The following is a 21,599-nucleotide window of genomic DNA, read 5'->3' as shown; positions in this document are numbered from 1 at the left end:
TTGATATACAAGTGCTTTGGATTACAAGCGTGTTTCCGGAATAAATTATGCTTGCAAACCAAGGTTTTCCTCTATATCAGCATGCTGGTTTAGGGGCACCAATTCCTGATCTAAGTCACCAGTGGTGAGATCCGGGCTCTGACAGTTGGATAAATTTTTAAACTTACATGTGCGTTATTGTTTGCATTTATAAAATAGGTGATAATTCTATTACCTAAACTCATGAGCTTGTTTTGAGAATTAGATGAAGGCATATATATATATATATATATATATATATATATATATATATATACACGCAAGCGCCCTTGAAAGAGTTAAAGAATTTTTATTATATATAGTTAAATATATGTGTATCTTACTTTTGTTTTTACATTTGGAGGGTAAAAAAAACGTGGGTGGGAAGGGCGGAATGTCCTTCTTGACTTGTCCAAGTATACTAGCTTGGTGTGAGAAAAATAGATTATTAGAGCTCTTCAGAGCTCCAATACATATATAAACACACACACACACACACACACACACACACACATATAATAATGGAAAAAAAGCCCGTGTGCTATGACCTGCTGACCTGCTCACAGTCATGTCACACAGCTATTTAGTGACACAGCCAAGAAGGGAACTTAGTCTCCTGACCATCAGATCTTTCATTATGCCTTGTGGGTCGTATTGGTATTAATGTAACATTTCTTAGAGGAGCTAGGTGACCTCTAGTTTACTGAATATCTCCGTTAACTGAACATTAATATTTGTTAATGTAAGGCTAAAAGCAACCTTAGAATTCATGAATAATCTATTAAAAATTCAAAGAACAATATACATGTTAAGAATGCTGTTATAAACTTTCTTAAAAGTAATTTTAAAATATTTTATATTTCTGTATTTTTATATTCTTGAGGTGTTTGGCAAAAATAACCTAATCAATTTGGTGTGCCTGGGTGGCTCAGTCGGTTAAGGGTCTGACTTCAGTTCAGGTCATGATCTCACGGTTCGTGGGTTCAAGCCTCATGTCAGGCTCTGTGCTGACAGCTCAGAGCCTGGAGCCTGCTTCAGATTCTCTCTCTCTCTCTCTCTCTCTCTCTCTCTCTCTCCCTGCTTCTCCCCCACTTGCTCTCTGTGTCTCTGTCTCCCAAAAATAAAAAACAAACATTAAAAAAAAGAACCTAATTAATTTACATTCAGAAGTTGATGACTGTAAATCATAATATTTTTAACTCTCAAGGGTACTTGCATATTCATCAAGTAAAACAGCTTTAATAGTGCTTCAGCTGCACACATACTAAAATTGGAACGGTACAGAGAAGATTGGCATGGCCTCTGTACAAGGATGACACACAAATTTATGAAGCGTTCCATGTTTTTAAACAATTTACTTTGGGCATAGAGGATTAGTAGGAATGTAATTCATAAATCTGTGGCCCGTCCTGGTATTTTCTTGTGACATTTAAAGAAACACAGAAATTATAATAAAGTCCTGGCTAATCAAAACTCACATGGTTCCATACCAAATGCCTCTTCTTGAATAACACATTTTGCATCCAATGTAAAGAATCGACAGATTTCCAGTGTTAATACAATACCACCAACAAAGCTGCCAATATCAAATTTTGATAATGTATTTTCTTTAGAATTAATAGTTGCTGTGATTAGAAGAAAACAAAAAAAGTATGCTTTGGTGATTTTAAAAAACATCATACTAAGCTAAAACTTTGAATTTCTACATAAGAATGCTGAATGGGGGAAGAGGAAGTCTCGTTGTAGAAGGTTGCTCTCCAGCCTGCTTTGTCTAGTGACTGCTGGGTTCTAGTTGATCTAACACATCTCCCAATCACCCCCATCCCCAGAACTGCAACCCCAGCATCTGAAGCTGTTTGTGATGCTGAACTTAGATTGCCTACCACAACCTCAGTGGCAGTATGATTTGGGGATTTTTTTTCCCCCTTATTGGTCCTCTTAAGAGTTAGTGCCTTAACAATAGGTCCACACAACACAGGTCTAATCTTGCAAGTAGATCTAATCTGAATAAATGGTTCTAACTGAAATTTCTTCTTTTGAATAAATTGGAAATTGAAACTGTTTTGGTTTTATCTCATCAAGAGACTTTGAGAAATTAGTTGATTTAAAATGCAAATTGTAGTAATAAAACTGTGGATTAGAAACATATGAAAATACACAAGGGGCGCCTAAGTGGCTCAGTCGGTTGAGCATCCAGCTTTGGCTCAGGTCATGATTCCAGAGTTTGTGAGTTCAAGTCCCGTGTCAGGCTCTGTGCTGACAGCTCAGAGCCTGGTGCCTGCTCTGGGTTGTGTCTCCCTCTCTCTCTGCCCCTCTCCTGCTCTCTCTCTCTCTTTCTGTCTCTCTCAAAAATAAACAAACATTTAAACAAATTTTAAGCAGAAAGTCTGCTGTTATCACAAATGTAATAACTAGTTTTTAAGTGGAACTGAACTTTGAATAAGTTCAAAAGAAAATGTTAAGGTTCTGAATTTGTAGTTTCATAGGCATTATGTTTTTTAAAAATGCAGAAAATGAAGAGTGCTGATTCTCTGTTACTACACTGTATCTAATACCATTGGAAAATATCTTTATGGCACATATGAATGAAAACCAAAGCTAACCATTTGGTTTAGAACTCATGTAGACTGAATGCTGCCTAATTCTGTTGTCTAATGAGGGGCCCAGGAGGGAAAGGCGTGGCACATTTCAAATCATATCCAAGTACAATTCCCTGGTAGGACAAGTCACTTATTCACACTCATTAGCAGGCCTGATGAAGTTGGAAACTCATTTTCCACAGGGACAAGGATACTAGGATCTATACCATTAATTTATTTAATATGACATCATTTCTATTTTTTCAGAATGCAACAAAGACATAAATGTGGCATTTAACAACTATTTTCAGCATAGGAAACAGGTCAGTTTTGATACATCTTTGTTACTGCTGAAGTAACAGATGTCACTGAACTGTTGTGGGTTGTGGTCATTGTCGATGGCATCTGGGGTATGTTTTGTGAAACTGAGGTGGTGAAAGTTACATTTGTTGAGAACCCTGGTGTTGTCATTGTAGATATTGCTATAGGTGTCAAGATGGTGACCGTCCCAGTCTTTGAGACTGAAGAAAATAGAATTGTTGACTGTTTCACAGTGCTGGTGGAAGACTCATTTGTATAGCTGGAAATCACGAAGTCATAAAGCTGCATGAATATGAAGAAACAGGGGCTCATGGGTTTTGGCCCACATCATGATCTCATGGTTCCTGAGTTTGAGCCCCATATCAGCAGGTCGGGTTTTGCTTTGAACTCTGACCTTTTTCAGAGTGGATTACCTGTGAGACAATGATATCATTTTCTTGCTCAATTTGGTTGTCTCCTCTCATAAGTTGGATATACTGTCATGCTAAAAAAGCCCTCCCCATTAGGGATGAGGATAAGGAAAGAGGGACAGGTAGATACCATCTACTATCCTATCCTACCATAATCCCATGAGCATATATTAGCATGATTTTGTAATTGTCTGTCTACACTGCTAGTTTGGGCTGAAATGTTTTCATAGGCAGTATTGCATTATGAACCAGATGCCCTTTGGATAACCTCTGTCAGAGATGGTTTCCTGGCTTTTACATGGACAGCAACCTGTGCCTGGGGTGTGTATGGAAAGCAGGGTGCCAAGAACAAGAATGGGCAGGAAGAAAAGTGATGGAGATTTACCAGATTTCCAGCTCATTACAGATTTCACCCATCACCTCTCTCCTTTTGTTTTAATTTTTAATTTATTGAATTGCAAGTTGTTTTTGGAGAGCTATGCTCTACTCATGTTTCAACAAGCAACATCTTAAATGGGTAGACTTGGAAGAATAAGTGTAGGAAAATTGCTTATAAGAGGTCTAATAACCTCCTGTTTTTCTCACACCTGTTTTTCTCTCGTACTTGGACAAGTCAAGAAGGGCATTCCACCTTTCCCGCCCACTTATTTTTACCCTCCAAATGTAAAAACTAAAGTAAGGTACACATATACTTAGCTACAGATAATAAAACTTCTTTAACTCTCTCAAGTGCACTTGCATATTTATCAAGTGAAATAGCCTTATGACTATGTAAGTACGTGGAATTATGCAACATCAATCATGTAAGGGGAAACAATGTATATTTGTAATAATTTTTTGTCACAAACAAATGCAAGGATACTCATGACCTAGGTAAAAATGTACAAATCTGTGAATTGTTAGTTTATGATTAAAACAATTGAGAGCAGAGGATGTATTAGCTTCCTGGGGATGCTATGATAAGCATGACCACAAGCCGTGTAGCTTGAAACAGCAGAAATTTATTTTCTCACAGTTCTGGAGGCCAGAAGTCCAAAATCAAGGCATTGGCAGGGCCATGGTCCATCCAAAGTCTCTAGGAGAAAATCCTTCCTTGGCTTTTCCAGCTTCTGATGGTCTCTGGTTTTCCCTGACTTGTGGCAGCTTGAGTCCAACCTCTGTGGCCATCTTTACATGGCCATCTCCTCTGTGTGTGTGTCTGAATCTGAATATCCTTCTCTTTTCTGTATAAAGACACTAGTCATTGGATTCAGACCCATCCTAAGACAGAGTAACTTCATCTTAACTAATTACATTTGCAAAGACCCTCCTTCCAAAAAAGGTCACATTCCAAGGTTCCAGTTGGGCATGAATTTTGGAGGGATACTATTCAACACAGCACAAGGGAAGTAAGTAAAAAATCTATTTCTTGGGGCGCCTGGATGGCTCAGTCAGTTAAGCATCCAACTCTTGATTTTGGCTCAAGTCATGATCTCACAGTTTGTGAGTTTGAGCCCTGTGTTGGTCTCTGCACTGTCAACGCAGAGCCTGCTTGGGATTCTCTCGCTCTCTGCCCGTCCCCTGCTCTCTCTCTCAAACTAAATAAACAATTAAAAACATACATATTTCTTAATTTTAAATTTATTTATTTAGTTTGAGAGAGAGAGCAAGAGCGAACATATGCGTGTGCAACTGAGGGAGGGACAGGAAAAGAGAGAATCCCAAGCAGGCTCCACACTGTCAATGCAGAGCCCGACCTGGAGCTTGAACTCATGAACCATGAGATCATGACCTGAGCCAAAATGAAGAGTCAAATACTTAACCAACTGAGCCACCCAGGTGCCCTTATATATATTTCTTTATTGTTGTTGTTAAGGTAGTTGGTATTTGACGTTTGCAAAAGCATGTGGATTCTTCAGTTTGCCAATGCTCAGTGGCTTTTTGGGAGAAGTCCTTTTGGAACTGAATCCGTTTCACAAGTGGCTTTTTGGGAGAAGTCCTTTTGGAACTGAATCCGTTTCACAGTAGGTGCAGGTACGAGACCATCAGGCAGGCACAGTTTTGTCAAGGACCCCAAATGTTTTATGTCAGAAAGATAATATACATTTCCACTAAGATTTTCTTACCTTCTATTCTGATACAGTGGTCTTGGTTCTAGGTTCTAAGGATTTCTGAGACACTTAGGAACTTTTTTTCTTATCCCCATCTAATCCTATTCTATAGACCTAGGTCACACCGTGTCAAATTCTTAGCCTCATTTCATTATATTATATAATTTTTAAAATTTTCCAACCATATTGTGTCCTTTGTATCAAATTCCACCCCAACTCTGCCCTCATTCAGTGACAGAGTGAACTGAAATTCTTCCCTCTCTTACCAAAATAATTGAGTCATTTACCAAGAGTTGATTAGCAAGTATACATAGATTCTAAAAGGTTTGCATGGGAGCAAACTGCTTTCATTTTCTGAAACGTGTGCCCTGCACCGAACAGATTATGCTCATCCGTAGCCAAGGAACAGAACATGGCAAAATAAAGAAAGATTGATGCCTGGAAGTACAAATGTGAATCATGACTTTTGAGCTCTTAATGGTTGTGCAAGCATCTTCAGTATCCCAAGTAGAGGATCAGAAGGGGGAGATTACAGGATTGATCCGCAGCTGTGAGTGTCTGAGTCCATTGTGAGGGGCTGGTGCACAAGTAGTTCAAGTAGCCTCCTGGGAAAAAGTGGTATGTTGAGAGGCTGGGGAGGCATGAGAGAACCAACAGAGCAGGAAAAAAGCACTGAAAGAGAGTTTCAGAGGAGCACAGTCCTGAGTGGTTCTAAGTGAAGGCTGGGACGTTGGGATTGGGCAGCTGAAGTGGGGTGCAGGGTAGGTCACTGGAGTTTAGACAATCAAGAAATTAGGAGGCAATAAATTTGATGACTCAGTCTCATTCATGGAAAGGCTTCATTTCCATTCAATAAATAGTTATTAAGCAGTCTGCGTGTTGCAGTGATTATGCTAGACATATTGACCTGGATAAAGAGAGTAAGAGAAGGTGATGAGGTCGTGAGAACAGTATAATATTTGGAGCTTTTCAATTCCCAGTTTTATAGTTGATGTTAATTTCCACCTTGGTCTTGACTATGCTTAGTAGCTCTCTTATTGTTTGCTTTTGTACTGCTAAGTCTTCTCAAGAGTACCTCAAAGGTCCAGTTATCTGAACTGACTGGAGACTGTTTTACTCTTTTTTTCATTTTAATTTTTAAAAATTTGTTCAAAATCAAGTTAGTTAACATATAGTATAGTATAGTATTGGCTTCAGTAGAACCCAATGATTCATCACTTTACATGTAACACCCAGTGCTCATCCCAACAAGTACCCTCCTTAACACCCATCACCCATTTAGCCCATCCCCACCAGACTCCCTTCCAGCAACCCTCAGTTTGTTCTCTGTATTTAAAAGTCTCTTATGATTTGCCTCCCTCTCTGTTTTTATCTCATTTTTCCTTCCCTTCCCCTATGTTCATCTGTTTTGTTTCTTAAATTCCACATAGGAGTGAAAGCATATGATATTTGTCTTTCTCTAATTTATCTTGCTTAGAATAATACACTCTAGTTCTATCCACATTGTTGCAAATGGCAAGATTTCATTCTTTTTGATTGCTGAGTAATATTCCATTCTATCTATCTATCTATCTATCTATCTATCTATCTATCTATATCTATCACATCTTCCTTATCCTTTCTTCAGTAAATGGATTTTGGGGCTCTTTCCATACTTTGGCTATTGTCTATAGTGCTGCTGTAAACATTGGGGTGCATGTGCCCCTTCAAATCAGCATTTTTGTATCCTTTGGGTAAATACCTAGTAGTGGAATTGCTGGGTCATACATAGGGTAGTTCTATTTTTAATTTTTTGAAGACATAGGGTACAAGAAGGGACCATTTTACTCTTAAGAATACTTCAGGTTGAAGGCTTCCTCCTCACCTCCCTTCCACCTGTGGTTTCTTTTCTAGGCTGTTCCTTTACTAGGCACTGGGGCTAACAGGTAACCCACAGCTGCCAGGCCATCCTTGCCTGGCCTCTATTGCATATGAAGGTGGGTGTATGGAACTGTCATCCGTTCTGGTCTGTAAATGCCACCTGTGTACGAGAACACTGTAGTTAATAACACAGTTTAATATGTCATCAGGTGTTTGTGTCATTGCCACCCACTTCCATATGCACTACTTTCTTTTTTTTTTTTTTTTAATTTTTTTTTTCAACGTTTATTTATTTTTGGGACAGAGAGAGACAGAGCATGAACGGGGGAGGGGCAGAGAGAGAGGGAGACACAGAATCGGAAGCAGGCTCCAGGCTCTGAGCCATCAGCCCAGAGCCTGACGCGGGGCTCGAACTCACAGACCGCGAGATCGTGACCTGGCCGAAGTCGGACGCTTAACCGACTGCGCCACCCAGGCGCCCCCATATGTACTACTTTCGATTCCTTTTTATTTATTCCTTCTGCAGTCATACAGACGGCCTGAAACAAAAATGAAATTGAATGTTTGTTCCAGTCTCAGAAATACCAATTTATCCGCATTGGTATACTTTATGTTGCCATGACCTCCTTTGGCAATTTCTATAAGTTTAATTTTTGTTTTAATAGAGGTAACCTTTGGCATTCCCATTTAGATTGTGATGACAATGTGACATCTCTGAAGCAACCAAAATAAGTCGCCCTTTTAAAGTGCTACCTCTTACAGCAGTGATTCACTACACTATAGCTTTATTTGCCTCAGAAAGGTTTTTAATGTAAAAATGTATGACACCACCATTATTTCAAATGATGCAATGATGCAAAAGGAAAAGTCCTTCTCGTGCGGACAATTACCGAACATCCAAGAAAGAGCAGTGTTTAACCTCCTCTAGTGCCCTCCGGTCTCTGCCGCAGCCTTATTTGGGCTAAAGAAGAATGTCACAACAGGTAATGTGACTGCTTCGAAGGTTTGTGGAACTGGTTGAGGAAGCAGCAGATAATGACCAGCAGGCTTTTTGGGGATGGGTAGCTGTGCGCTGGCATCACTATGCTCGGTCAACGTGGCAGAAAGCTCTGTGGGAAATTCTGTTCCGTGTTGGGGCACCGAGAGCCAGACCCATTCTGGTCAAGGTGCTCCCGATCCCTGGAACGTGTCCCCTGCATGGAGCAGGTTATGCCTTCCCATAAGAATATGCTTGGGGTTCCCCTTAAGTATTCTACATGGTCATCTTAAAATTCCTTCTCCAAAAATTCTTCTGTTCTTCAAGAATTTGGTAACCTGTGCTTTTCCTCTGACATCAGTGGCTCCTTAGTTCAGTTGTTATCCTTCTGGGGGCACTTCTCTTTCTCAGTCTGCCCTTTCATTTCCCACATCCTTTCTGTTTTGCCAAGAGCTTTGCTTCTTCCCGGCCTTCTTATTTTCTCCTGTGATCAGTGCTCAGGTTTGCATGCAGAACGTTTTCTTGTTGTTTTTTACATGTATTGTTTTCTTAGAAAAAGCCTCCAAGCTTTACCCTCAGTTTGTAATCTGGAGGTCAGATTACAGTTTAATTTTCTTTGAAGACCTTGCCAGGTTTTGAGGAGAGACCTTGCTATTTGCTCTCCTTAGGAAAGAACATATTGAAAGGCCACACTCTGTCTTCTCTCCCTAAGGGCCAAAGGACACGCGACTGGGGTGAGGGCAGGAATCCCCCCCAGACATAAGGCTCCCACTCTTTCCTCTCCCCACTCACAGGCAGAAGCTTCCAGGTCCCAATGCATCTCCAACGTGTCCTCCTCCAATGATGTGTTGCAGTGGGAGGAATACTGACTTTGGGGTCAGACCTGCCTAGTCTCAAATCCCCATCTACGATTGCCCGGCTACGGTATTTTGAGTTTGTTACTTAATCTTCTGAGTCTCAATTTTCTCATCTGTAAAATGGAGACAATAATATTTACCTTATAGATTCATTGTAAATATTAAGTGAAATGTAGCAAGTGGCTAATACAGCGGTTGGTAGATAGTAGGTGCTAAGTAAAATGCAGATGTTACTATTATTATTCCTAGAATGCATTGGTAGTTGGGAAGCCTGGGGTTGGTTTCAGCGTTTCCTATATTAAAAACAGCAGCAACAACAACGCGTGCTCTTCAAAGATTCTCTCAAGAAGTTTAGTGATGCTCCTTCAAAGCAGGCACCACCAGCCACACATAATTCATCATGCACATTCTCAGCTTTCTCTTGCTGTGCCTCGATGAAGACCGTCTGTCTTTGTAGCTGCCTTGGCAAGAGCCAGCTTTTCTTTAAAGCCTTAATGGCTCCTTTCTAGGACCTACCTTGTAGAGCTCAGTGCAACCGACAGGTTCTGCCAGAACTGAAAAGGCACTTGGTGAAAATGCCTCACGTCCCTCTCTTACTCTGGACATATTAGCAGTGCCCTGTTCCCCTTGGAGTGCTGAGGTGCCCGAATAAGTTAAGTTTCACAAGAGAGCTCAAACTAGACATGGAAACTAAAATCTAATAGGCATCCTAGGTTGCCCTTCTGTGTAATGTGTTATGCAACCATGCTTGAACAATAACTGTCGTTTTCAGGCAAAATAGAAAATAGGTTCTGCCTTCAGGGCACGCAGTCTTTTAGAGATGAGAGACAAGTGCAAACAAAGCCATGCGCAGTGTCATTGCTGTGAATGTGATGTTAAAATGTACGTGTGGGCTAGCTATGGCATGACTCACTATGTAACACAAAGGCAAGCTGGATTTAAAAAGTCGAACCCCCGGCTGCCTATTCAGATCTCTGCCTACTACTTACCGCTTCCCTGTTTGGCTGCTTAGATTCTCTGATTTAAAAACAAGAAGGAAAGAAAGAAAAACTATGTAGAAAATCAAAATGGAAAGCCTTAGGAGACAATAGCTGAAAACACTTCATCTTCATAAGCACGTCTAAATTGGAGGACAAGCAAGGGTTTCAAAATGCATTCACCTGCTTTTGAGTAGTCAGGGCTAAAGGCGGAAGGTGTTGAGCTCTAAGACAGGTCAAGCCTTGGAAATTTAGGGACAGACCATGGTTTCTTTAGCAGATGAATGGACCGTTCAAAGAACCCTGTGGCTGATGGCAACACCTGTAGCCCAGCTACACTAGGTACAGACAGGGCTCCTGTACGTCCTCTGCAGGTAAGGCACTTTGGGACCTTAGGATGTGCTCAGCTCACTGTGAGTTCCCTGGGCTGAGGTGTGCAAGTGTTATGAAGGGAGCTTACAGAAAGGACAATGGAAGGAACGTGTTCATATGCATTGTGCTGTCAAGATTAGAACCCACTTTACTGCCCCTTCTCTGTTCGCTGGTTTCTACCTTCCCTCTCCTAATTTCAGCAGTGTCACAGGAACACATCACTACCGTGTTATTTTCTCTCCTAAATTCTAATGGTAAGATTCCTATTACAATTTGATTTTAATCACTAGAATAAAAATATCCATTATTGAACGCTACTTTGTGCCCAGCACTATGCTCAGCACCAGGTAGATATGTATATGATAGATAGGTATTGATAGATAGGTAATAGATGAATAAGGCATCATCTACTGCCTTCAGTAGGGATGGATAAAAATATTTTGAGGTGGAAGAGAGTGAGACTGAGGGAGTTTATGCCTGTCTAGAGCCTTAATTTCTTTTTTTTTTTTATGTGTGGGGCGGGGGGAGAAAAGAAAGGAAAAAAAGGAGGGGACCAAGGGCAAAGTAGCCTGGAAGAAAGCAATTTTTGAAACAGCTGCCATGCAGAATGATCAGGAAAACAAAAGTGAGTTCAAAACACAAACAGATTAGTAAATCCTGTGATTCTTGGAGGAACAGGTTATCATCTCGTCTTTGCCGTTGCCATTGTTCCCATCACCATCATTGTTTTCATATCCAGAATGCATTACACTTGAACCCCATCATAACCTTTACATCGTTGAACAAACGATTCCTTCGCAAAACTGCTAATGCTTTATGCTAGTTTCATGCTTACCGTAGGGTGTTGTCGGGTGGTTGGATTTATCACATCCTCCCTCTCATTTGTGCTTGTTTAGGTGGAGCCAGTGATACAGAGAGGCCACGAGAGTCTGGTCCACCACATCCTGCTCTATCAGTGCAGTAGCAGCTTTAATGACAGCGTTCTGGACTATGGCCATGAGTGCTATCATCCTAACATGCCTGATGCGTTCCTCACCTGCGAGACTGTGATTTTTGCCTGGGCCATTGGTGGAGAGGTGGGGCTAATGACTGATTATGGAGATGTGACACTATTCATTGATCATGTTTTTCCCCTACGGTTCTCATAAGTAAAGCTTTATACACTATTTCTTCTTTTTTTTTTTTTATTTTTTAAAATGTTTATTTATTTTTGAGACAATGTAAGAGACAGAGTGCAGGCAGCGGAGGGGCAGACAGAAGGAGACACAGAATCTGAAGCGGGCTCCAGGCTCTGAGCTGTCAGCAAATAGCCCGACGCGGGGCCCGAACTCACAAACCGTGAGATCGTGACCTGAGCCGAAGTCAGATGCTTAACTGACTGAGCCACTCAGGCACCCCGCTTTATACACTATTTCTGATATGAGGGTAGCTTATTTTTCTTTCCACTGGCAGGGATTCTTTCCTTTAGCCCCTTTATTTTATCCACTATAGATTATGGGGTTCCAGAATGTTGAAATATCTTTGAGAATGGTTGGGGTTTTTGGAGGAATAGAGCTTGTAGGGACTTTAATAGGGCATGTCTCATGGAATTTTCCTTATTTAGGGTTTTTCCTACCCACCTCATGTTGGATTATCCCTTGGCACACCGTTAGATCCTCGTTATGTGCTCCTGGAAGTCCATTATGACAATCCGACATATAAGGAGGGTGAGTTTATTCTTCGTGTATTCTACCTCTGATTTTTAAAAGTTTTAGAACACCTAACTTAACAGAGTTGAAACAAACTAGCATCATTGTTAGAAAGAATTAACCTATATATTTGTCATCCAAATTAGGATACTCTTTAGAGCGAAAGAGAGTACTATTAATAATTATACTGGGACAAAAGTGATTAACCAGCACTGAACCAGGCAAATGGGCATGTGTGGTCACTGATCTTAAAAAAACAATTTGCATGCTACTTTCCAGAAAGTAGAATAATAGATTTTTCTATTTGCGATGTAAATTAGTCCTAAATACACAGTGTTTATGAAACATTTTCTTTCTAACTGCACATATGAAAAGCTGCCATTCATCACTAGATAATATTAAGATTTTGTTGTATGGTAGGAAAACCGTAAATATGCTTAAGAAATATTTATGCAGTGACACTGCGTAATATGATATTGAAATGAAGAGATGAGCGTATTTACATTTGATTTCTAAATCTACTTTTCTAAATCGACTTATGTAATATTCCAAAACCAAAAAGTTGAAAGATTCAATATGAAGCTATCAAAAGAAGCAAATGAAAGTTGCTATTTTCCATTGATTTATGAAACCATTCAGCAAATACTGAGCACCAACTTTGTCTTGGGTCTGTGCTTTATGATACAAACCAAACCACCCTCATGGAAATTATAGTGTGGTGGGAAAGAGAAACAATAAAACTAATCACACCAATTAATATAAATTTATGTATATGTCAGTTGTTCCAAACCATCATTTTGGTAGTCACAGGTAGGTAAGTCAACCCTCCAGAAAGGAGTCAATTAATTCCCAAGTCAGTGGAACAAATTTATGAAGGGTTTGGGTCATACTTTCCCCTCTATGAAAACTGTCACAGTAAGGAATGTGTCTTACTCATCGTTAATCCCCCCATGCCTATTATCATGCATGCTATTCACATAATAGATTCTTACTATTTTTTGTTGATTGAGTGACCGTTGTTGAATGATTAAAAGAATGGTGGCAAACTATAAAGAACGTTATCACTAGTAGTTTATTCTATTAGCAGATGGTTTCTAGGCCAAGGGGTTTCTCCCTTTGTAGAAATGTTACTGAACTTTACCTGAAAACAATATAAAATAAAACTTTTGTTGAGTTATTCTACATTCTATTGAGTGACTTTAGGATTTCCCTTTTGTCTTTATGTTAGATAATTGTGGACTATATCAGCTAGACCACACAAACATTTTTCCCATGGTATGCTCTGGAAGTCAAAAATGGTTGCAGACAGTATGGCGACTTGTCTTTTACTTCCCATTTGTGAAACTGAATGTTGTATTTCAGTGATCTTTATTTGTAATTCTTTCCCTTATGAAGTTTTAAGGAAAATGAATAAACCCATTTCAACTGAATGTGGAGAACCTTTATTTTTATTTTTTTAAGAACTCAAACTCACTTTTAACTATATGCTCGCATTCCAGGCTTAATAGATAATTCTGGACTGAGGTTATTTCATACAACAGATATAAGGAAATACGATGCTGGGGTGATTGAGGCTGGCCTCTGGGTAAGCCTCTTCCATACCATCCCTCCAGGGATGCCTGAATTTCGGTCTGAGGGTCACTGCACTCTGGAATGCCTAGAAGAGGTATGTGGAACATCTGAGTCTGTGAGCTGCCACTTACAGAATAATGCTCTTAGAAAACTATGTTTGGAAAATCTCATGTTTATTATTACCACTCTTTTTCTTGTTGTCATGTTTTAAAGCCATTATTTATCATCGTGGGAAGACATCTGATGATTTTTTAAATCTTGAAGTCTATAGGAGTAGAATTCTGGACAAGACTAATATCCAGGATGTTTTTCTTCCTGACCTACTTCCTTTGTTTATTTCATATTGGACACTTTATTTTCTCTTTTACAATTTCTACCTTTGGTTATCTAGTGTCTTTTGCATTTCTCTACCTTTCATCTACATTTGTTTTTTTTTTCCATTACTCATTTTCAATTTTTTCTCCTTTTCTCTGCTTATAGTTTCCCTACTTAAACCAAAGAGCAAGAATACCTAATATAAAAATACATATTGGATAAGAAAAAAATATTTTAAGTATTTAATAATGGCTACTTCCATTTATAGGTCTGTTTTTCTTAAGCAAACATATTTCAATCATATTCGATCATATTCTTTATGAACCATAAAGAATTGTAGACAGATGGCAGATGGATGAAGTGGAAAGATTGAGCCCTTTGAGTTATTTAGACCATGATGCAAATTGCCATGACATCATTTACTAGCTGTAGGACCATGGACAATTCACATAATTCCATTCTTCCACTTGGTTTTCTTATCTTAAAAAGTGGGAATGACTTGTCCTTTTAAGAGTTTCCATTTACAGGTCACTAACATACTGGAGTCTTTTTGCCAGGAGCTTTGATTGACTCTTTACCTCCTAAGAGAAGGAAAAATAAAGATAATATTTAGGAGTGGTTCTGTAGGTCCCCAGTAAGCATTCGTTCCCTTTCTTCTCTCCCTACAAACGTTCCTTCACAAAGCTAATAACCCTGCTAGGAATAAGTCATGAAAAAATCCAAGTTCAAAATGTTTGGCTGCTCAAGCATTCACTTAAATTGCTTTAGATTTTCTTCTTAGTTGTCCCTCCAAGTCTCTTTTACTGTGAACTGTCTGAACATGCGCTTGTTTGGGCTAATTGTGTCTTCCTCTGTGTGCCCTGCCCTTAGGCTCTGGAAGCTGAAAAGCCAAGTGGAATCCATGTGTTTGCTGTGCTTCTTCATGCTCACCTGGCGGGCAGGGGCATCAGGCTCCGTCATTTTCGCAAAGGGGAGGAATTGAGATTACTGGCTTATGATGATGATTTTGACTTCAATTTTCAGGAGTTTCAGTATCTAAAGGAAGAACAAACAATCTTACCAGTATGAATGCTTTCTTCTCTTTCACTGAATATTAGAAAAGTCAAGACATATATCAGCTGAGATTTAGCAAGGTTGCTGTGTGTAAAATGAATTGCTCATCGTATTCACTTTCTTTAAACCACCCACTGTGGGTGTTGCACAACCCAGATGGAATGTGTTTGATCTCTTTTCCAAAATCAAAACTCATTTTTCTTACTATTCCCACGGGCAATTCAAGTTGTTTTAAGAAGAAAATGAAAACTTGGTTTCTGAGTACCAAACATTACTCTTTTCTTACTTAACTTTCCAGGAAACCTTTGCATGGCAATTCTGGTGATGGGAAAAATCAGAGATCTTTTTTGTACCATAGGATGGTTTGGGGAAGTTACAGTTCAGTGAAAATGAATATAAGGATAATTCTTTCATCTGACAAAGTTTTTGGACAGAACTAATTATACTATACTCTGTAATCCAGCTTGCAACAATACTTGGGTTTATGGAAGAGCATGGGTGAGATATTGATCTCTGCACCTTCTGAGCAGTAGGCCAGGGAGAGCAAATCTAGGGACCAACACCCAGAGCGAGCTGTCTTTGGTCTATGAATAGCCGTCTGTCCATTTACCTGAGGGGTGAGCCATAAAAAAAAAAATTATTTTCTATGCGTACTGAATTGTTCAAAAGGTTAGAAAACACTGGAGCAATACATTACTATTATTTTGCTTCAGAATTCTGTTGTAAGGAAATAAAGACATGACTAAAGACTTTTAAAGAAAACAATATAAACAAAGAGGTAACACAATAACTAGTATCCATGGCTAACATTTATGAAATGTTTAATCTAAGAGCTAAGTGTGTGTTGTATCATTTAATCTCCTCACAACAGCTGTGCAAAATAACAGTTATTTTATATATTACTTTTTAAATAAATAAATTGTGCCCAGTTAATTCTTTTCTTATTTAAGGTCATTCAGCTAGAACATGGTGGAATATGGCCTGAGAGAGCCTTATTTGTTTGTTTGCTTGTTTATTATACTAGTATTCTTAGAATTAAGTAGATCAAAGGTCTCCCTGAATCAAATTGCTTAATGAATCTACTCATGTAGCAAGTAAAACTATTGGCCTACAAATGGATTACATAAATAAAGCAAACTAGACTCCAATCTGAAAGCTTTTATTTTTATGTTTTAGGGAGATAATCTCATTACTGAGTGTCGTTACAACACAAAAGATAGAGCCCGGATGACTTGGGTAAGAAAATTTTTATTATTATTAAAATTCATTTGTGGAGAAGGAGAAAAAGTAAAAAGCATTCCAATTTAGAGGCAAAGTTCCTGAACCTCTTGAGCATGAAACATCATAAAAGAGAAGTTAGAGCTGTTTTAGCATTTTATCAGGTTAACTAGTGATACTATAGCAATATTTGCAGTAGAATTTATTTGCTCTTTCATGAAAAGCTATCTCTAGTCTTTTAGTTTTTCCTCACCAAAACTTATTAAAGACCTGTGATCACAAATGACCATCTGCTTGAGTCTGGACTTAGATAAATCGAGACTTCAAAAGGAAGAATGAATTGTATGACCCTAAGGTCGCTCTTCTGACCAAACAGATTGACTGGGGAGTCCTGACAAACATTCATGCCTTACCCAGTCTCTTCCGGAGAACATCTCCCACCAACTCATTTTATGAAGTCAGCATACTCTTAATACTAAAATTTGATGATGACAGTATGAAAGAGGTCAGCAACATGCACCTGATGGAAATATCTTTGACAGAGTATTGACAAACCAAATTCTGCATCATATAAAAATGAAATGTTAGAGCAAATTTGGGATTAATTTAGCTAAGGAAGGTAAAATTGGTTTAAAATAGAAAATATATTAATACCATTCTACATTAAGAGATTGAAGGAAAAAGACATGTGACCACGTCAATAGGGGCAGAAAAAGACTTCATAAAATTTAAGTCAGTCATAAAAAAAAAAAAAAAGAACATTTCACAAACCAGGAATAGGAGAGAAGTGCCTTAACCAGATACAGCTTACCTATGAAAAATCTGTAGCAAATATCTAACTAAATGAAATATTGGAAGTACTAATTTAATATCAGGAAGAAGATAGGTATTTATTATCACTATTTCTATTCAACATATTACTGGGAAAGAAAAAAAAATATCTATGGATCAGAAAGGAAGAAGCAAAGGAGCAAAACACAGTATTCACAGACATTGTAATTTTCTACATCAAAAACCCCCTGAAAATTGGTATCTAAAATTAACTGTATTTTAGTATATAAGAAACTATCTCAAGAAGTTCTATAAAAATAAAACCTAATATTTACTTAACATCTAATATTACTTGGTCTCTGGAAAAAATTATAAATCATGATTGCAAAACACTACAGTACACGAAAAGAAATGAAGAGATACTATGTTCATGGATAGAAAAGCCCAATAAAGTAATCTTTCTGTTCAAATTGGCCTAAAAATTTGATGTAATTCCAATAAAAAATTCACAGAAATTTTATGACTTTAGATTCTTGTATCCTAAGAAATCTTTGCCTAGTCATAGTTGCAAAGATTTTCTCTTTTTAAAAAATGTATTTCTAAAAATTTTAGTTTTAGCTTTTATATGGAATCGGTTGATTCTAAAATCTACCTAGAAGAGCAAAGGTTAATAATAGGCAAGACACTACTAAAAAGTAAAAGGTGGAGACAAGCCATTGGATATGAAGACTATTTTAAAGCTATGGTGATCGATAGTGTACTTGGGTCCAGAGTTAGAACAGTAGAACATAATAGGAACTTTGGAGACTGGCCTATAAACCCCCTGTACGGAAACTTGGTTTAGAATAGACATGGCATTTATTTAAGTGGCAAAGGATGGAGTTTCCATTAAAGAATATTAGCACATCTGGGTATACAGATGAGAGAGAACACTAGCAGGGGAGAGACAGAGAGTGGGAGACAGAGAATCTTAAGCGGGCTCCATGCCCAGTGAGGAGTCCCACGTGGGGCTCAATCTCACGACCGTGAGATTGTGGTCTGAGCCAAAATCAAGAGAAAGATTCTTAATCGACTGAGCCACCCAGGAGCTCCTATAATCCCAATATCTTTTTGTTTCTTCCATCACTTATGACAAAATGTCATCTGTCATTTTTATTATTGTTTGCCTGTATGCTATGTGTCATTTTTCTCTTGCTGCTTTCAAAATGTTCTCTTTGTCTTTCATCTGTATGACTGACGTGTCTACGTATTGCTCTCTTCATATTTATCTTTGGCAATTTGTTGGGTCTGTAAGTTCATGTTTTTCACTAAATTTGGGAGGATTTCAGCCATTATTTTTCCAAATATTTTTTCTACCCTTTTTTTCTCTTCCTTCTCATTGTAGAATTCTAATTACATGTATATTAGAACATTTAATATTGCATTTTGAGATATTTTCTGGGATATTTTCATTTTCTATACTTTTTTTTTTCTCTCTCTGTCCTTTGGATTGGAAAATTTCTATTGATCTATCTTCAAGGTCACTGATTCTTTCTTCTGCCATCTCAAATTGGCTGTTAAACCCATCCTGTGACTTTTTATTCAATGATGATAACTTTTAACTCCAGAACTTTTATTTTGTCCTTTTTTATGTTTTCCTTTCTCTGGTGCCATTCTCTGCTTGTTTACTCATTTTTAACGTATTTGCCTTTAATTACTCGAACATCTTTCTTTAACTCTTTAAACATATTTATATGTGTTTTTAAGTTTTTACTAAATCCAGCATCTGTATCTTCTCACAATCAGTTTCTGCTGCTAACTTTTTTTTTCCTGAGCACAGATCACAGTTTCCTGTTTCTTTTTATATTTAATAACCTTTGGTTGAAAATTCAACACTGTGGATAATATATTGTAGCAACTCTAGATTCTATTCTAGATTCTGTTCTTCTGAGAAGCTTTGATCTTCTTAATTTCAGTAGATAGTTTATTACCTGGATGCAAAATGTGAAACCTGTCTTCCCTGTGGTATGCATCTGCTGATGTCGATACACATGAAAACAAGACTATAGAAAATTCAGTGCAATAGGGCAAAGATTCCATCAAACTGACTGATTCATAACCTGTTTGTTAATCAAACAGCCACATAATCCTCACTGTGGTGAGAAGTTCACATCATATGAATAGAACTTGAAAGAGATTATTAGGTTGTTAAAGAAAGGCAACTTTTAAAGAGATGGAAATAATTCTATTAATTTTTCAACGTGTGTCTACCTTTTTTAAAGATCAAATTGTCAAGGAGATTATTATTTTTCAGGTTTAAGATTTATTAAAGCTGGATGGAATTGTATGACATTGGTGGCTTGGGTGCTGTGTCAAAGTTGGTGGAACATATACTTTTCTAAATAAAACATCTCCATTTTCAGGGAGGATTAAGCACCAGGAATGAAATGTGTCTTTCATACCTTCTTTATTACCCAAGAATTAATCTTACTCGATGTGCAAGTATTCCTGACATTATGGAACAACTTCAGTTCATTGGCGTTAAGGAGATCTATAGGCCAGTCACGTAAGTAGTAAATGGATTTCGTAGTGGGATAGTATACTTCAGAGAAGGATGGGCTTGTCTTCATATTGGATTTACCACCACGTTATAGAATTTTTTCAAGTCCTATCCTATTTATTTATTTTTTTTTTTTAGCTGGGTGACAAGGTGAGCTTCTTGGTTGGCATATCCAGGTCCCCAAGACTCCTGCCAGGTTTAGTGATTTTCTAAAAGGACCAAAGGGATTCAGCCTATTACTGTGTTCATGGCTGACATTTATTGCAGAGAAAGAATACAATGCAAAATTAACAAAAGGAAAAAGGTTATGGGCCAAGTCCAGAGGAAACCCAGTACAAGTGTCCAAGGGGCCTCTCCAGTGGAATAACACAAAATGTACTTAATAACACTAGCATCAAAGTATGACAAGATGCATGAAATGTTGTCAACCAGAGATACTCATTGGATACTCAATACTCAGAGTTTTTATGAAGGGCTGGTTACATAGGTGTTCTATGCCTAGTTAAGTACCAAAATCTAGACTCTTAGAAGGAAAGCAGATGGTCAACATAAATTGCATTGTTTGTACAAATACTCTAGGTGCAATGAGTCACTCTTCATTTAGAGAAAGTTTTATATCAGTATAGGAAATTGTTTACTAATTAAGTTCCTTGACATCAGCCAAAGGCCAGCCTTCCAAATGGGCATTTCTAAGGATGGAAGTCTCAGGCTTGCTAGGTTCACTCTGTCTGCACAATTGCACATCATAGAAACTACTTAAGATAAATAATTAGCAAGATACATATTATTCCTGCCCTCTTGGGAATATACGCTACAGAGGGAGAGAGGGAATAAATAATATAAATATGAAATTTTAGATATTAGTAAATGTTATGAAAATAATTGAGACAGTGAAGAAGGTATGTAGCTGTTGTCAGTAGGGTAGTAAAAGCCTCTCTGGGAAGGTATCTCAGTCTGTCCAGGCTGCTGTAACATAAATACCATAGACAGAGTAGCTTATAAATAGAAATTTATTGCTCACTGTTCTGGAGGCGGGGAAGTCCAAGATCAAGGTGCCAGCAGATTCAGTGTCTGGTGAGGACTTACTTCCTCGTAAATGGAGATGGCCATCTTCTCACTGTAACCTCACATAGCAGAGGATGCAAGGGAGGTTTCTCAAGCTGCTTTTATGAGGGCACTAATCCCATGAGAGCTCTGCCCTCATGAGCTAATCACCTCCCTAAAACCCCACCTCATAATACCATCCACCTTGAGTGTTAAGATTTCAACATATGAATTTGCGGCAGAGGGGCAGGGGTGGTGGTGGTGGGTGGGACACAAACATTCAATCCATGGCAGGAGGTGATGTTTGAGCAGAGACCTCAGTGATGAAGAGCCAGCCATGGAAAGATCTAAAGTATACTGTTTGCAGACAGAAGAGCCACTGTAATGACCTTATGGTGGGTATGAAGGTAGCATGTTCAAAGAACAGCCAGAAAGCGAGTTTGGCTGGAACAGAGTGAAACACGGCAGAGAATAAGTGAGGAGGTCTGACTTCAAGTGGGATTTTGTAGGTGACACAAAGATCATGTAGGACTTTATAGGTGACCTAAAGACTGGGTTTTAAGTGCAAAGAAAACGCTATTGGATATAAACAAAATTGATTTGGCTGCTGAATTGAGAAAGGACTCTAGGAGGACCAGATTGGAAATAATAATACCAACCAGGAGACTGTTGTGATTGCCCAGTTGAGAGGTGAATGTGTCTGGGACCAAGGTGATGGCAGTAGAACTAATGAGCAATGGTTGCAAGCAGGTTACTTTCTCAAGATAGCACACACTGGACTTGTTGATTGATGGCATTTCAGGGAGATGATGAGGGGAAAAAAAGAGGAAGGGGAAAATGAGGATGTGTGAGTGCTGTAGGGAAACAGATTTGAAGCAGAAATCAAAAGTTCTGCTTTGAATATATTAGGGCTGATGTAGGAGAAATGATTTTATTCAT

General features: G+C 38.4%; 2 protein-coding genes and 1 non-coding gene across 3 annotated transcripts in view; 2 read left to right on the top strand and 1 right to left on the bottom strand.

The window, feature by feature from the left end:
• The window catches only part of MOXD1 (monooxygenase DBH like 1), a 93,365-nt gene that overhangs the window by 59,169 nt on the left and 12,597 nt on the right, over positions 1-21,599 (top strand). The window contains exons 5-10 of the mRNA XM_045499639.1: positions 11,357-11,536; positions 12,064-12,166; positions 13,648-13,814; positions 14,906-15,097; positions 16,265-16,324; positions 19,480-19,622. Of these exons, the coding sequence (XP_045355595.1) occupies positions 11,357-11,536; positions 12,064-12,166; positions 13,648-13,814; positions 14,906-15,097; positions 16,265-16,324; positions 19,480-19,622 (845 nt within the window). The remainder of the gene's footprint in view (positions 1-11,356; positions 11,537-12,063; positions 12,167-13,647; positions 13,815-14,905; positions 15,098-16,264; positions 16,325-19,479; positions 19,623-21,599) is intronic.
• On the top strand, positions 1,263-1,365 carry LOC123609978. Its single transcript, XR_006718021.1, has one exon. It is a non-coding gene; the product is annotated as a U6 spliceosomal RNA (small nuclear RNA).
• On the bottom strand, positions 1,442-4,775 carry LOC123609020 (porimin-like). The gene is given in 3 exon segments (XM_045499640.1): positions 1,442-1,569; positions 1,572-1,651; positions 2,941-4,775. Coding segments are annotated over 3 exon segments (447 nt in total). The 5' UTR covers positions 3,231-4,775; the 3' UTR covers positions 1,442-1,492.

This window comes from Leopardus geoffroyi, chromosome B2 (assembly GCF_018350155.1).
Source record: "Leopardus geoffroyi isolate Oge1 chromosome B2, O.geoffroyi_Oge1_pat1.0, whole genome shotgun sequence".
In the NCBI taxonomy this organism is placed as follows: Eukaryota; Metazoa; Chordata; class Mammalia; order Carnivora; family Felidae; genus Leopardus; species Leopardus geoffroyi.
The sequence above is the reverse complement of the archived record's forward strand: the minus strand, read 5'-3'. Positions and strand labels throughout refer to the sequence as shown.